Raw genomic sequence first — 13,886 nt, forward strand, 5'->3', positions numbered from 1 at the left:
CACTGACAATTTGGTCTGCCAGGAGTCTGCTATCCTGTATGGCTTTTGCCTGCAGACAACACCTTATCGCTGTCTTCTTCAATTTGCAAAGGGCTTAAGACACCATATGGCTTCATTACATATTCACTACCCTACATGAGTGGGGTCTTTGGGGTCTGCTCCCGATTTTTGTCCAGAACACCATTCTTTCTGGGTTCAGGCTGGTGCTTCCCCCAGTGCCCCCCTCCCCCATATACAAGAGAATGGGGTCCCACAGTGCTCTATATTGAGTGTGCCACTTGTTCTAGTGACTACAGCTGTGGGTTCTGCAGTGTCACCATCCTCGTATGCTGCTGATGATTGCTTTTACTGTAGCGCCTCAACTGTGGATTTTTCTGAACGCTGACTGCAGGATGCCAGATGAAAGGCACAGTCCTGGGCTCTCATCCAAGGCTTTTGGTTTGCGGCACCCAATACATGCGTCATGCGTTTCTGTCGCCATCGTACTTTCCATACACAAACAGAATTCCATTTCGATGATCATTTGTTCAGTGTGGTGGAGTCTTACTGCTTTTGGGATTTGTCTTCAGTGCCCAGTTGATGGCCGGCCGCTGTGGCTGAGCGATTCCAGGCGCTTCACTCTTGACCCGCGCGGCTGCTACGGTGGCAGGTTCGAATCCTGCCTCGGGCATGGATGTATGTGTTGTCCTTCGGTTAGTTAGTAATTCTAAGTCTAGGGGACTGATGACCTCAGATGTTAAGTCCCATACTGCTTAGAGCCATTTGAACCCAGTTGATATGGCTTCCCTATCTTTAACAGCTTGAGCGAAAGTGCTGGTCACACAGTAATGTTCTCTGCTGCCTCAGTAACACCGGCTGGTACGGAGATTGCTTACACTTCTGCAGCTTTACAAAGCTTTGATCTTATCCATTCTTGAGCGTGGGTGTCTTGCACATGTCTCGCATCATCGTCATTGTGGGTGCTGGACCTTGTAACCTCCCCCTTCCTAATTGGCCTATTGGTCTGCGATATAATTGACTCTGGTCGCGTATGCGTAATGAAATTTTATAGTGGGTGCGACTCTCGTTACTGAAGGAAAAAATACCGGTTAGTAGTAGGAAAGTGTACAACAGACCATTCTGAAGGAAGAATCTATTCTAAGCCTAATCTAAATACTGATGATAATTTTGAAATGGGTGCAGTATAGTGCAATCTCTCACGAACCACAATAGGGGGAAAAGGGTACCACGTAATATTTAATACAAAGAAAGACTGGTTAGCTAAAAAGAGATAATTGGCTCTGAGCACTATGGGGCTTAACATCTGAGGTCATCAGTCCCCTAGAACTTAGAACTACTTAAACCTAACTAACCTAAGGACATCGCACACATCCATGCCCGAGGCAGGATTCGAACCTGCGACCGTAGCGGTCGCGCGGTTCCAGACTGAAGCGCCTAGAACCGCTCGGCCACACCGGCCGGCAAAGAGATAATTAAACGTTCGCCAGCACGCTGGGGCAATGAATCCCCATAATCTTAAGAAATTTAAGCAAATAATCACTGGCGTGGCAACATAAGGTTGTCACGCTTTTCCACAACATAACAGTTCACGAAAAAAATAAATGAATCAGCAAGCACTGAGTTTGGAGTTACATATTCTGAAATACTAAATTTTGAAAGTAAAGTTAAATGAAGTTACTGGTTAAATAAATGCAACTAAAACTCTGTCGTGTAAAAAATGACTTTCAGTAACATACGTTTAACGTAATGCAAAATTTAGAAAAAGGCAAGCAATTTACTTTAGATTATTGAAAGATTAAATTGAATTTACTTTAAGCAAATAATAATAATAAAATACATACCAAGCCAGCAGACATCACTCGCTAAGCTAAATACAGAATAAATGACATTGCGCACTCTTAATTTGTGCTGTATCTTTAGTTATTAGTTTTGCCAGTGAAATTGTACATTTGATTTCGGCACCCAAGACATACGTTATACGTTTCTGTCGCCATCGTACTTTCCACACACAAATAGAATTCTACTTCTATGATCATCTGTTCAGTGTAGTGGAGTCTTACTGCTTTTGGGATTGGTCTTCAACAAACAAAACAGGCAGTAAATAGTTAACCAATTTTCGTATTCTTACGACACTTGGTGATTGGATGGAAAGGAACCCAGCTTGGCAATAATGTCCGAGGACAATGACAACACAGGTACCCTAAAAGTTTAAACTATTGCATGTTACTATTGAAGTTAGTCATACTTTGTCAAAGAAATCCCACTGGGTAATGTCTCTACCAGGGTTCTATTTTTTTTACTCAACAGTCTTACGATGTTGTAGCTGTGCAGACGACGAATAATGTAGCCGACGACAATGCTAAGCTGCCGCTGCTGTTGCTGCTGGATGAGAGCCCCGAGTCGACTCCAGAGCCACGAACAGTTATTGGACAGACAATAGTTAGAACCTCAGCTTCCTCCGCCTGTCCACCACTACCGTGCTCTCAATATTTGCGGGTTAACGAATTTGGTGTGCATACACTGGCGCGATCATAACTGCACACCGCGTCTGCGGGAACGCCCAACAAACACTTCCGCACTATTTCCTGTTCGTACCGCGACAGACTCTCCATACACGAAGATAAGCAACGGCGCAGCTACTGCCGTTTGGTGGTTGCTATCGATACATTCAAATAATGTTCCCTTGGCTATTACCCAGAAGTTTACATTATAATAAGTAGACTATTACATCCATCCGTCCATCTGTAGTTTCTGTAATAAAGCTTACATATTTAGAATCAGAACTACATTACAAGCTATCAATGGATATTAAACGGCGAAAAATTTTGGATGATGCGGGAGATATTTTATCTGCATTTTCGGTGTTTACAACCTGATACACCATTGTTGGGTCCTATGTGAGACAAGTACCCTTTGAACTAGCCCTGTGACCATTCTGCTTGCAGAAGCAGGGTCCGCCCATTATGGATCAGGCGTCAACAACTGCTGCTCAGCAATGCGATACGCATTTGCTGCTTCTCTGAGCATCTGAACAATCATATTCATTTTTCTGGTAGGGAATTCTACCTCCCCCAATAGAGGCCCAAGACTTGAGTCATGATCGCAGTTCGCATACTTAATTTCCCCCTTACAATTGGAGTTGACTGATAAGCCCCTGATCACTGGAGATATGCGGATGAGATCCCAACGTGGATGAATAATATTCTGATTTTATTCCAGTTGTTTAAACGTTAGGAATATATGATACATAACTAATCCAATCCTACCACAAATCGAAAACAAACCTTACTAATTTCGTATTTAGAACTAGGTGTACCCTCCGTCGTGGAATTAAGCAGTTGACGGATATATAAATAAGGTTGATATCGTATCTAAGCTATTATGCAATTTTCATTCTTCAGACCGAACAGACTGGTATAACATACACTTGCACCCCTCCTCCTCCCCCGTCCCGTCCCGTCCCTCTCTCTCTCTCTCTCTCTCTCTCTCTCTCTCTCTCTCTCTCTCTGTGTGTGTGTGTGTGTGTGTGTGTGTGTGTGTGTGTGTGTGTGTGTGTGTGTGTGGGCGCGCGCAGTCACGCAGCTACATTTTCTCGGTGCTGCAACCTGAATCATCGTAGGTTATTTTTCCGTCTTTTAACCGATTAAACTTCTGTACTAGGTCAACAGCTGATAATGTTTAAATATGTTTGTAGAACATTTCCTTTCGCATTTATAAGGTATTAATTTTTACTTGTTACTTCCACAGCTTTTGATAGGCTTTGAATCGGGCCAGATAGTCCTGTGGGACTTACGGACGAGGACAGCAGACATACGGTGTCAGACTTCGGAGCCACTGAAGTCAATAACGTGGCACCATGAAGGAAAACAATTCATGTGCAGCCATACGGATGGTTCACTCACCACTTGGGCAACGAGGCAAGCACCGAAACCAGTCAATGTTTCACAACCGCACGGTAAGTTCTTAGTGTAGTCTGTAATTCTGAGTTAATATGTGGCAGTTTCTCGGGATGTCGTTAAAGTAGTAGTTAAAAACCAATAGTTAAAGTGTACAGAATAATATAGCCAAGTATCAAGGACCTATGTACTCAAATTGTTGAGATAGGTTATATGCAGATTACTTCCACATCAGCTGCACTTGAACATCTTTGTCCAAAATGGTACTGGCTTATTTCTCTTCCCATGAGTGCCAGTAAAGGGTGGAGCAGGGACATTAAGACTCAAGCTACTATAATAATGCCACATTTTTTACATCTTTTGTCTCACCACAGAAATGAGTGACAAAGAGCCATGACTAACAGACAGTTGTCACATTCCAAAATTAGACATCACAGATTCGAAAAAGCAATAGGACAGAAGTTTACTGTTTCTAGTACTAATCAGATTACATCTCAATCAATACTTTCCAAACTATTGTGATGCGCATGGCAGAGGACACTTCTTCGCTGTAGCACGTTTTGGGGTTTCTTACCATTCCATTCGCGCATAGTGTGAGAACGATGACCGCTTAAATGCGCCTGCGCACAGTGTAATTAGTCGAATCTTGGCTTCATGGATCCTATAGCAACGAAATGTAGGGGTTGTAATACACTGACGGAAAAAAATCGCAACACCAAAAAAAATTAATATAAGGTAAGGAAATTTCGGTAATAAATTTATCTAGGTAACATATTTAAGTGATTAACATTGCAAGATCACAGCTTAATGTAAGCGCGAGATAAGCCATTGCAAATGTGAAATGCTGGTCACTACTAACGGATGTAACCGCCAGAATGTTGAATGCAAGCATGCAAACTTGGATGCATTGTGTTGTACAGGTGCCCGATGTCAGTTTATGGGATGGAGTTTCATGCATGTTGCACATGGTCAGTCAATATAGGAACAGTTAATGCTGTTTATGGATGACGCTGGAGTTGTCGTGCGATGATGTTCCATATGTGCTCGATTACACGCTTCTGGTAACGAGCAAGCCAAGGCAAAATGTCGACACATTTTAGAACATGTTGGGTCACAATAGCAGTATGTGGGCAAGCGTTATCCTGTAGGAAAATACCCTCTGGAATGTTGTTCATGAATGGCAGCACAACAGATCAAATCGCCAAACTGACGTACAGATTTGCAGTGAGGATGCGTGGGATAACCACGAGTGTGATCCTGCTGTCTTATGAAATCCCACGCCGGAGCATAACTCCAGGTGTAGGTCCAGTGTGTTCAGCACACAGAAAGGATTGTTGCAGGCACGCAACTGGCCTCTTCCTAGCCAACACACGGCCATTATGGCACCGAGGCAGTACCAAATTTCATCAGAAAACACGACAGACCTCCACTCTGCCCTCCAGTGTGTTCTCGCTTGACACCACTGAAGTCTCAAATTGCGGTGGTTTGGGGATAGTGGAATGCACGCTACAGGACCTCTGCCTCGGAGTTGTCCTTGAAGTAATTGACTTGTAACAGTTCGGTGTGTCACTGTGGTGCCAACTGCTGGTCAAGTTGCTGCTGCAGATGCAGTAACATGCTACAGAGCCCCACGCCGCACACGATGGTCTCCGTTATCCATAGTACCACGCGACCGTCCGGAGCCCGATCTTCTTGCGACCGTACATTCTGGTGACCACAGCTGTCAGCAATCATGTAGGGGGCTACATTCTGCCAAGTCTTTCTGCAGTATCTCAGAAGGAACATCCAGCTTCTCATAGCTCTATTGCACGACCTCTTCCAAACTCAGTGAGGTGCTGATAATGGCGTCTTTGTCGCCTTAAAGGCATTCTTGAGTAACATCAACCCACCACGTCTGATCTCAAAAGTAAGTAACGATCATGATCGTTACAGCTTGTGTATAAAGCAAACCTAATTTACATCACCACAGTGGCGCAACAAGCGCCACTCTTACGCCACTGGCGCGAAATTTTAACAGACATCGTCTTTCAGATGTAGAAACACGCCTACAACCTTCAGTTTATGTCGCACAACTCCTCCTTGGTGCTGTGATTTTTTTTTCGGCACTGTATATTCCTAGACTTCTACCGAGCGAGGTGGCGCAGTGGTTAGACACTGGACTCGCATTCGGGAGGACGACGGTTCAATCCCGCGTCCGGCCATCCCGATTTAGGTTTTCCGTGATTTCCCTAAATCGCTCCAGGCAAATGCCGGGATGGTTCCTTTCAAAGGGCACGGCCGACTTCCTTCCCCGTCCTTCCCTAATCCGATGAGACCGATGACATCGCTGTCTGGTCTCCTTCCTCAAATAAACCAATCCTAGACTTCTCACTTTGCTCTGTGTCTTGAAACTTCGTAAATAAGCTTTGGTGAGAGAGCTGGCGTTTATTTTCAAGCGTCTTCCAGTTCAGGTTTATCATCGTTTCCGAGATACTGTCCTATGGACAAACACACAGGTATCAAATTGTGCTGCCGTTATTTTTACACATTCAAAGTCACCTGTTAGTTCCATTTCGTAGTTCAGTTGGTTTTGGTCTTCTGTGGATCGCATTCACGGCAGCTCTCCATGAAAATCAGCAGGTTAACAAATAAGATACATTTTCTCTGTTGAAATGTGGCTACATGCTGGTCGTACCTGCATTTTTTGTTGTAATCTTAATATACAACAAAATTAGATAAATGTAAGCGACCACGTGCATACTCTGTTCTCAGAAATGCATCTATGGAGCAGTAGTTGTCAGATAAAAATGATTTTAGTTTTTTAAAAATAACTTTCATTATATCCAAAGACCTTAAATCCACAAGGGAGGTGGTGAAGTATTTTTGTGACTACATACTTCTTTCCTTTCTATGCAAGACTAGGGTGAATTTGCTCTTTCTGGGCAAGACAAGGGTGAATTTGCTGATAGTGGAGGCCTAGTTGTATGTTTATAAATGCTCCTATAGCTTCAAAATTGTGCCGTACTCTTCACTAAAATCTTCATAAGAGAGTAAATGTATATAGAGGCTGTTGTTAGTGTGCCTACATGTTGCTCTACATCTACATGGAAACTCTGCAAATCACACTTAAGTGTCTGGCGGACGTTTCGTCGAACCACCTTCACATTAACTCTCTATTATTCCATTCTCGAATAGCGCGTGGAAAAAACGAACACACATCTTTCCGTGCGAGCTCTGACTTATGTTATTTCATTATGATGATTGTTTCTCGCTATCTAGTTGGGCGGCAACGAAATATTATCGCAATCGGAGGAGAAAATAGGTGATTGAAATTTCGTGAGAAGACCCCGCCGCCACGAGAAACGCATTTGTTTTAATGATGTCCTCTCCAAATCCTGTATAATTTCCGTGACACTCTCTCATCTATTTTTCGATAATACAAAACGTGCTGCTCTTCTTTGGACTTTCTCGATGTACTCCGTTAATCCTATTTGGTAAGGATACCACATCGCGCAGCAGTACTCCAGAAGAGGACGGACAAACGTAGTGCAGCCTGTCTCTTTAGCAGATCTGTTACATTTTCTAAGTGTTCTGCCAACAGAATGCAATCTTTGGCTCGCCTTCCCCACAACATTTTGTGTGTCCTTTCCAGTTTGTCATTCATAACTGTAATTCTTAGTTACTTAGTTGAATTCACGGCCTGTAGATTTGATTGATTTTGTCGTGTAACCGAAGTTCAACGGATTCCTTTCAGCACTCATGTGAATGACCTCGCACTTTTAGTTAATTAGGATCAGTTGCCGATCTTCGCATCATACAGATATCTTTTCTAAATTATTTTGCAGTTGGTTTTGATCTTCTGATGAATTCAATAGTCAATAAACGACAGCATTATCTGCAGACTACCCAAGACGCCGAGCGGTTCTGGCGCTACAGTCTGGAACCGCGCGACCGCTACGGTCGCAGGTTCGAATCCTGCCTCGGGCATGGATGTGTGTGTTGTCCTTAGGTTAGTTAGGTTTAAGTAGTTCTAAGTTCTAGGGGACTTATGACCTCAGCAGTTGAGTCCCATAGTGCTCAGAACCATTTGAACCTAAGACGGATGCTCAGATTGTCTTCTAAATCTTATACATAGATAAGGAACAGCAGATGGCATGTAACACTACCTTGCGGAATGCTAAAAATCACTTCTGTTCTTACTTTATGGCTTTGTTTGAATTATTCTACGAACTGTGACCTCTCCAACAGGAAAGCACGAATCCAGTCGCATAACACACGATATTCCATAATCACGCAGTTTGATTACAAGTCGCTTGTGACGTATGGTGTCAAAGCTTTCTTGAAATCTAGGCATACGGAATCAGTTTTAAATCTCTTGTCAATAGCACTTAACACTTCGTGTGAGTAAAGAGCTAGGTGTGTTTCACAAGAACGATGTTTTCTAAATCCATGTTGACCGTGTGTCAATAGACCGTTCTCTTAGAGGTAATTCATAACGATCGAACACAATTTATGTTCCAAAATCCTGCTGCATATCGACGTTAGTGATGTTGTCTGTGATTTAGTGGACTGCTCTATTGCCTCTTTTGAATATTGGTGTGACCAGTGCAACTTAGCAGTCTTTGGGTACGGATCTTTCGTAGAGAGAGCGGTTGTATATGATTAAGTATGGAGCTATTGCATCAGCATACTCTCAAAGGAACCTAAATGGTATACGGTATGGACCGGAAGACTTGCTTTTGTCAAGTTATTTAAATTGTTTCACTACTCCGAGGATATCTATCTCCAAGTTACTCATGTTGGCAGGTGTTCTTGATTCGAATTCCGGAATATTTACTACGTATTCTTTGGTGAAGGAATTTCGGAAGGCTGTGTTTAGTAACACTGCTTTAGCAGCACTGGCATAGATAGTATTTCCATTGCTCTCACACAGAGAAGGCACTGATTGTGTCTTGCTGCTAGCATACTTTACATACGACCAGAATCTCTTCGGACTTTTTGACAGGTTTCGAGACAAAGTTTCACTGTCGAAACTCTTATAAGCACTTCGCATTGAAGTCCGCACTCAGTTTCGAGCTTCTGTAAAAGATCGCCCATCTTGGGGATTTTGCTTTCGTTTAAATTTGGCATGCTTTTTTTCGTTGTTTCTGCACCAGTGTTTTGACCTGTTTTGTGTAACCTGGGGAATCAGCTCCGTTGTTTGTTAATGTGGTATAAATATCCCAATTGCTGTCGATACTGTTTCTTTGAATTCAAGCCACAGCTGGTCTACACGCACATTGTTAATTCGGAGGAATTGGAGAACTATTCTCAGGTAGGCGCCAAGCGAATAGATATTTTTTCGACGATTTTTTACAGTTACGATATTCAGTCTCACTACGACAACCCCATGTTCACAGATCCCTGTATCCGTTTTTGATGCTCGTTATTAGCTCAGGATTATTTGTTGCTAGGTCAGGTGTGTTTTCACAACCGTTTACTGTTCGAGTAGGCTCGTGAGCTACTTGCTCGAAATAATTTTCAGAGAATGCGTGTAGCACAATTTTCCATGATGCTTTATGCGTACATCCGGATTTAAGGATGCATTTTCGCCAACATAGCAATGTTAAATTGAAGCCACCAACAACTATAATTGTATGATTCAGGTATATGTTTGAAATTAGACAAGTTTTCTTTGAACCTTTCAGCAACTGCATCATCTGAGTCGCGAGGTCGGTAAAAGGAACCAATTATTATTTCATTCAGGTTGCCAAGAATGACCCCTAACCATACTAACTCACAGGAACCATCCACTTCAATTTCGCTACAAGATAAACTACTTCCAACAGTAACAAACATGCCGCCTCCAACAGTAAAGTAATTTTCGAATGATCTGATCACCGAAATGAGTAAGCGGAGAATTGTATCAAAGTCATGACTTCAAGATCATCATGTTACTCTCCTGTGAAGTCGACCCCGCCTACCACCACTCCCACTCCCTCGCGCATTGCGGGATCGTTCGTCGACGTCATCACGTTTTCTGCCAATGACGTGCAAGTTCAGCCCTTCGTCCCTAGAGCAGTTTTAATTTTTATAATTTGAATGCGTGAGCGCCGCTATCAGCAGCAGCAGCAGCAGCAGCAGCAGCAGCAGTGATCAGCTGGCGAGAAGTAGTCAAAGTATTTGTTGATTTCTTTTGTGGTAATAATATGGTTATTGTTACTGTTTCGGCTTTTATATTAGGCCATTATCAAGTATGTCTTGCCAAATGTTGATACATAACATGAGGGCATATAGAAATTTTTTTATAGTGGAAGATAAGAGACGATGCTTACATATGTACAGTACAAGTGCAGAAATAATGTACATAGTAGGTTATGGTTTTAAGGACATATAATTAGCATGCCGGAACACTGCTCTATTCAAAGACTTATGATATAAGTCTTATTTCGATTCCATGGCCATTATCAAGCTACCTGCAAACATTTGGTGTTCGTAGTGCATATAGCTTTGTAACTAGCAACTTACTACCAGGACACATCGTTAATGCTGTCATTTCTAATACCTAGTTGTGCTGCGTATCGTAGGTGTAGCTCACACGAAATTTTAAATAGGTAATGTCCTAGCAATGGAATTTGTTGCTGGGGAATATTTACTAAGAGCCATTTAACATTTTTCCTACGTTTGACAGTTAAGTCGACAATGGTAGTAGTAAATTCTTTACTAATATTTGCTGATATTGTCTTTGTCTGTAAATATGTTTGCCGGCCGGTGTGGCCGTGCGGTTCTAAGAGCTTCAGTTTGGAACCGCGTGACCGCTACGGTCGCAGATTCGAATCCTGCCTCGGACATGGATGTGTGTGATGTCCTTAGGTTAGTTAAGTTTAAGTAGTTCTAAGTTCTAGGGGACTGATGACCTCAGTAGTTAAGTCCCATAGTGCTCAGAGCCATTTAAACCATTTTTTGTAAATCTGTTTTATCCGTTATCACGATCCATAGTCCTGGTGCAGAATTGTATGTTGCAATATGGATTGCCGTGGAGAGAATCTATACCTGTCATATCTAACACTGCTCTTCGTGATGTCAACTACGTGCTGTAATAAAGCTCGTGTTCCCGACGTCTGGCCTCTGTTCAGTACAATTCCGAGATGTCAACACAAATCAAATACGGAATATCATGTCGGATTTATGGCTGGAGTGAAGAGTTCGTAACAAATAGCATATTATCCTTAACGATGGGTACTAATTTCATTGGTTTCGGTACAATATTGGCTATTTTCAACGAAAAATTCAGTGTTGTCGGTAAAGTATTCGTAGAGTTCAGCACAGAATTGGCGTAAAAATTCAGTGATTTGTTATATGTGCTTCTCTCTCTCTCTCTCTCTCGTGTGTGTGTGTGTGTGTGTGTGTGTGTGAGAGAGAGAGAGAGAGAGAGAGAGAGAGAGAGAGAGAGAGAGAGAGATATATAGCACATTCAAGGATCACGCCGTACCGATCAGGAAAACCTTTGACAAAGTGACCAGCAGGGTGCGTGCAGCCACGTCGTTGTAGTTGGCTGGCAGCGTAGACCGACGACCTGTGGCGGGGGCGATGGGCAGCGGTTGGCCGTGTACCTGCCTGCCCCTGTTCACAAACGGTATGGGTTCTACTGTCTGTCACTGGACCTCTTTGTTTGACGTGTAGTTGGAAGACAGGGCTGTGCTGTGTAGCTGACTCTAACTCTCGTCATCTCCTGTCAGTTGGCGCTGCACTCTGGCACGATGGCAGTAGAATTTTTTCGTCACGAAATATCTCGCGCAAAATGGTAACAGACCGCTTTTCTTGTAAAAATCCCTTTCTTTCCCTTCACATGTAATTATAGCATTTTTTATTGTTACATTTCGACTTGTCACTTCATATAAACGTTTCATTCTAAAATGTGTTTGACGTACGCCTGGTGCTTATAAATTCACTTGTTGGGTGGTTTTCGGGTGGCTGATTACTTACTACACGTGTAACAGCTGCCGCCCATTCCAGTCGCAAATTTTTTTGCGGGGAATTTTACAAGCGTAGTACTTGAAACTTTTTTCATTTTTGCGGCTTCAGAGCCACTATACTAGTCTCCCCCTCAGGACGACGAATACGCATTTCTTGATTTTTGAATTTCCTTGCAGAACATATGTGTGGGTTATAGGTTATTTTCAGCGTAGGTGAATTTCGAATCCCTGTAGTTTTTCAGAATGGGTTGTTTCTCACCATTTTAATTCTGGTCATGTGGGTGCTGCTGTTCAAATGGCTCTGAGCACTATGGGACTCAACTGCTGAGGTCATTAGTCCCCTAGAACTTAGAACTAGTTAAACCTAACTAACCTAAGGACATCACAAACATCCATGCCCGAGGCAGGATTCGAACCTGCGACCGTAGCGGTCTTGCGGTTCCAGACTGCAGCGCCTTTAACCGCACGGCCACTTCGGCCGGGTGCTGCTGTATCACATACAACATATTACTGTCGGAAACAAGAACTACTATTCTCCATTTCGTGTGTATCAGCTAGATGTGGTACAGAGGGTCACTGTGAGAGCACAGCACTACCCCAGCTGCTGTCAAGTTCCCAGTCACTGGAGACGCTGCTTATCCTTTAAGTAGTTGCTCACTTGGCCACACGAGGCCGAGTGCAACCTGTTGCAGTACTCCCAGCGAGCAAAAATCAATGAAAGTACCGGGGACTGAACCTGTATTCTCCACACGGAGGACATCAATGAAAGTACCGGGGACTGAACCTGTATTCTCCACACGGAGGACATCTAGTGTTAAGTAAACATTTTGTACCGTGGTTTTTGCTCGGACTGCTTCAAAAAATTAATGCTGAAATCACCTTCCTCGGACAATTGAAATAATGTTTCAAATGTTTGTGAGAAACTGTGAAAATCTGCTAGTGGGGTCTATAAATTGTGCTGCTAGGCAGCTTGAAGTCACACGTATGACATTCCGTGCTTTGTTCTGCGCATAAACTTCTTGCGTCTATGTAAAAATGCTGTGTCATGGCGGTAACATGGAATAAAGTATTTTCGGGCTTCCAGTCACATCAAGTTGTTAGAATACCGAGAGCATTCAACCGAGCATTCTTTAACTATTTTCGTGAAGAATGACCCCTGGCCGGCTCCCGATATGCTCTTATATAGTCTAGCTGCCGATTGTGACATCACTGTTGTCCACGTGAGGCCTGCGAGAAATACAGGCTGTGGCATGTACATCACAGCACGTAATACTGAAGGTCTTACGGGTGCCAGCTCTCGTCTCCAGTGGGAGGGAGTAACTATTTCAGAAGAGTTAAATAATTGCGTGCGAGCTCTCGTCAGAAAACGACAAAGGTAAGAGCATTAGTGGGTGCCCTTTCACTAACATATCAATTTCCTGTGCGTCCTGCATGGAGCTGAGCATTTGCGAAGTATGGCGGACAAGCAGACAAGTGTGGCGTCAAAAGTTTGTTGCTGGGTCCGTATTTCTTGGGGGCCCGTGCTTACAGTATTGTCGTGCTTGAGCACACAGGTATGCTGATTCTGTGTTCAGTTCACCAGCTTCAGCATCGCGATTGCGGGAGGCCACACCGTGCTGAGCTGTAGGCTGCCTCTCTGTTAAGGGTTTTGTCAGTAATTCCTTTAATTAGACTGTCCCAGAAACCCTTAGTGTGAGCCACAAGAGAGATGTCATCAAATTTGGTCCAGTGACTGTTTTCCGGAGTTAGCACAAGCAATTTTTCAGGTGCGATAGGCGATGAAACTGCTCTCTCCCCTCCCTATGTTGTTCTGCAGTGTGCACTGTTTGTCTGACTTAAGATTGCCCACACTCGCTGGGTATTTTGTTAAACTCAGATGTTTAGAGATCTGCTGAATCTTGACTTGCCTCAGTGTTTTCCGGATTATTGACGGAGGGCTGAAGATCTGTTGGATCTTGTGTCTTTTCAGCAATTGGCTTATCTTATTGATGCAGAGCCACAAAATAGCAAAAATGCAAACTTCTCTTTCCCGTCCCCATTGATGGTCTTAATGCAA

At 43.3% G+C, this 13,886-nt stretch overlaps 1 protein-coding gene across 3 annotated transcripts in view; it reads left to right on the forward strand.

Annotated features, from left to right (window-relative positions):
- Nucleotides 1-13,886, forward strand: part of LOC126248377 (syntaxin-binding protein 5) — a 1,030,224-nt gene that overhangs the window by 673,499 nt on the left and 342,839 nt on the right. For all 3 annotated transcript variants that reach the window (XM_049949310.1, XM_049949311.1, XM_049949312.1), the window contains exon 6: nucleotides 3,748-3,955. In XM_049949310.1, coding sequence (XP_049805267.1) covers nucleotides 3,748-3,955 — 208 coding nt within the window. The remainder of the gene's footprint in view (nucleotides 1-3,747; nucleotides 3,956-13,886) is intronic.

Source organism: Schistocerca nitens, chromosome 3 (assembly GCF_023898315.1).
Source record: "Schistocerca nitens isolate TAMUIC-IGC-003100 chromosome 3, iqSchNite1.1, whole genome shotgun sequence".
Classification (NCBI taxonomy): Eukaryota; Metazoa; Arthropoda; class Insecta; order Orthoptera; family Acrididae; genus Schistocerca; species Schistocerca nitens.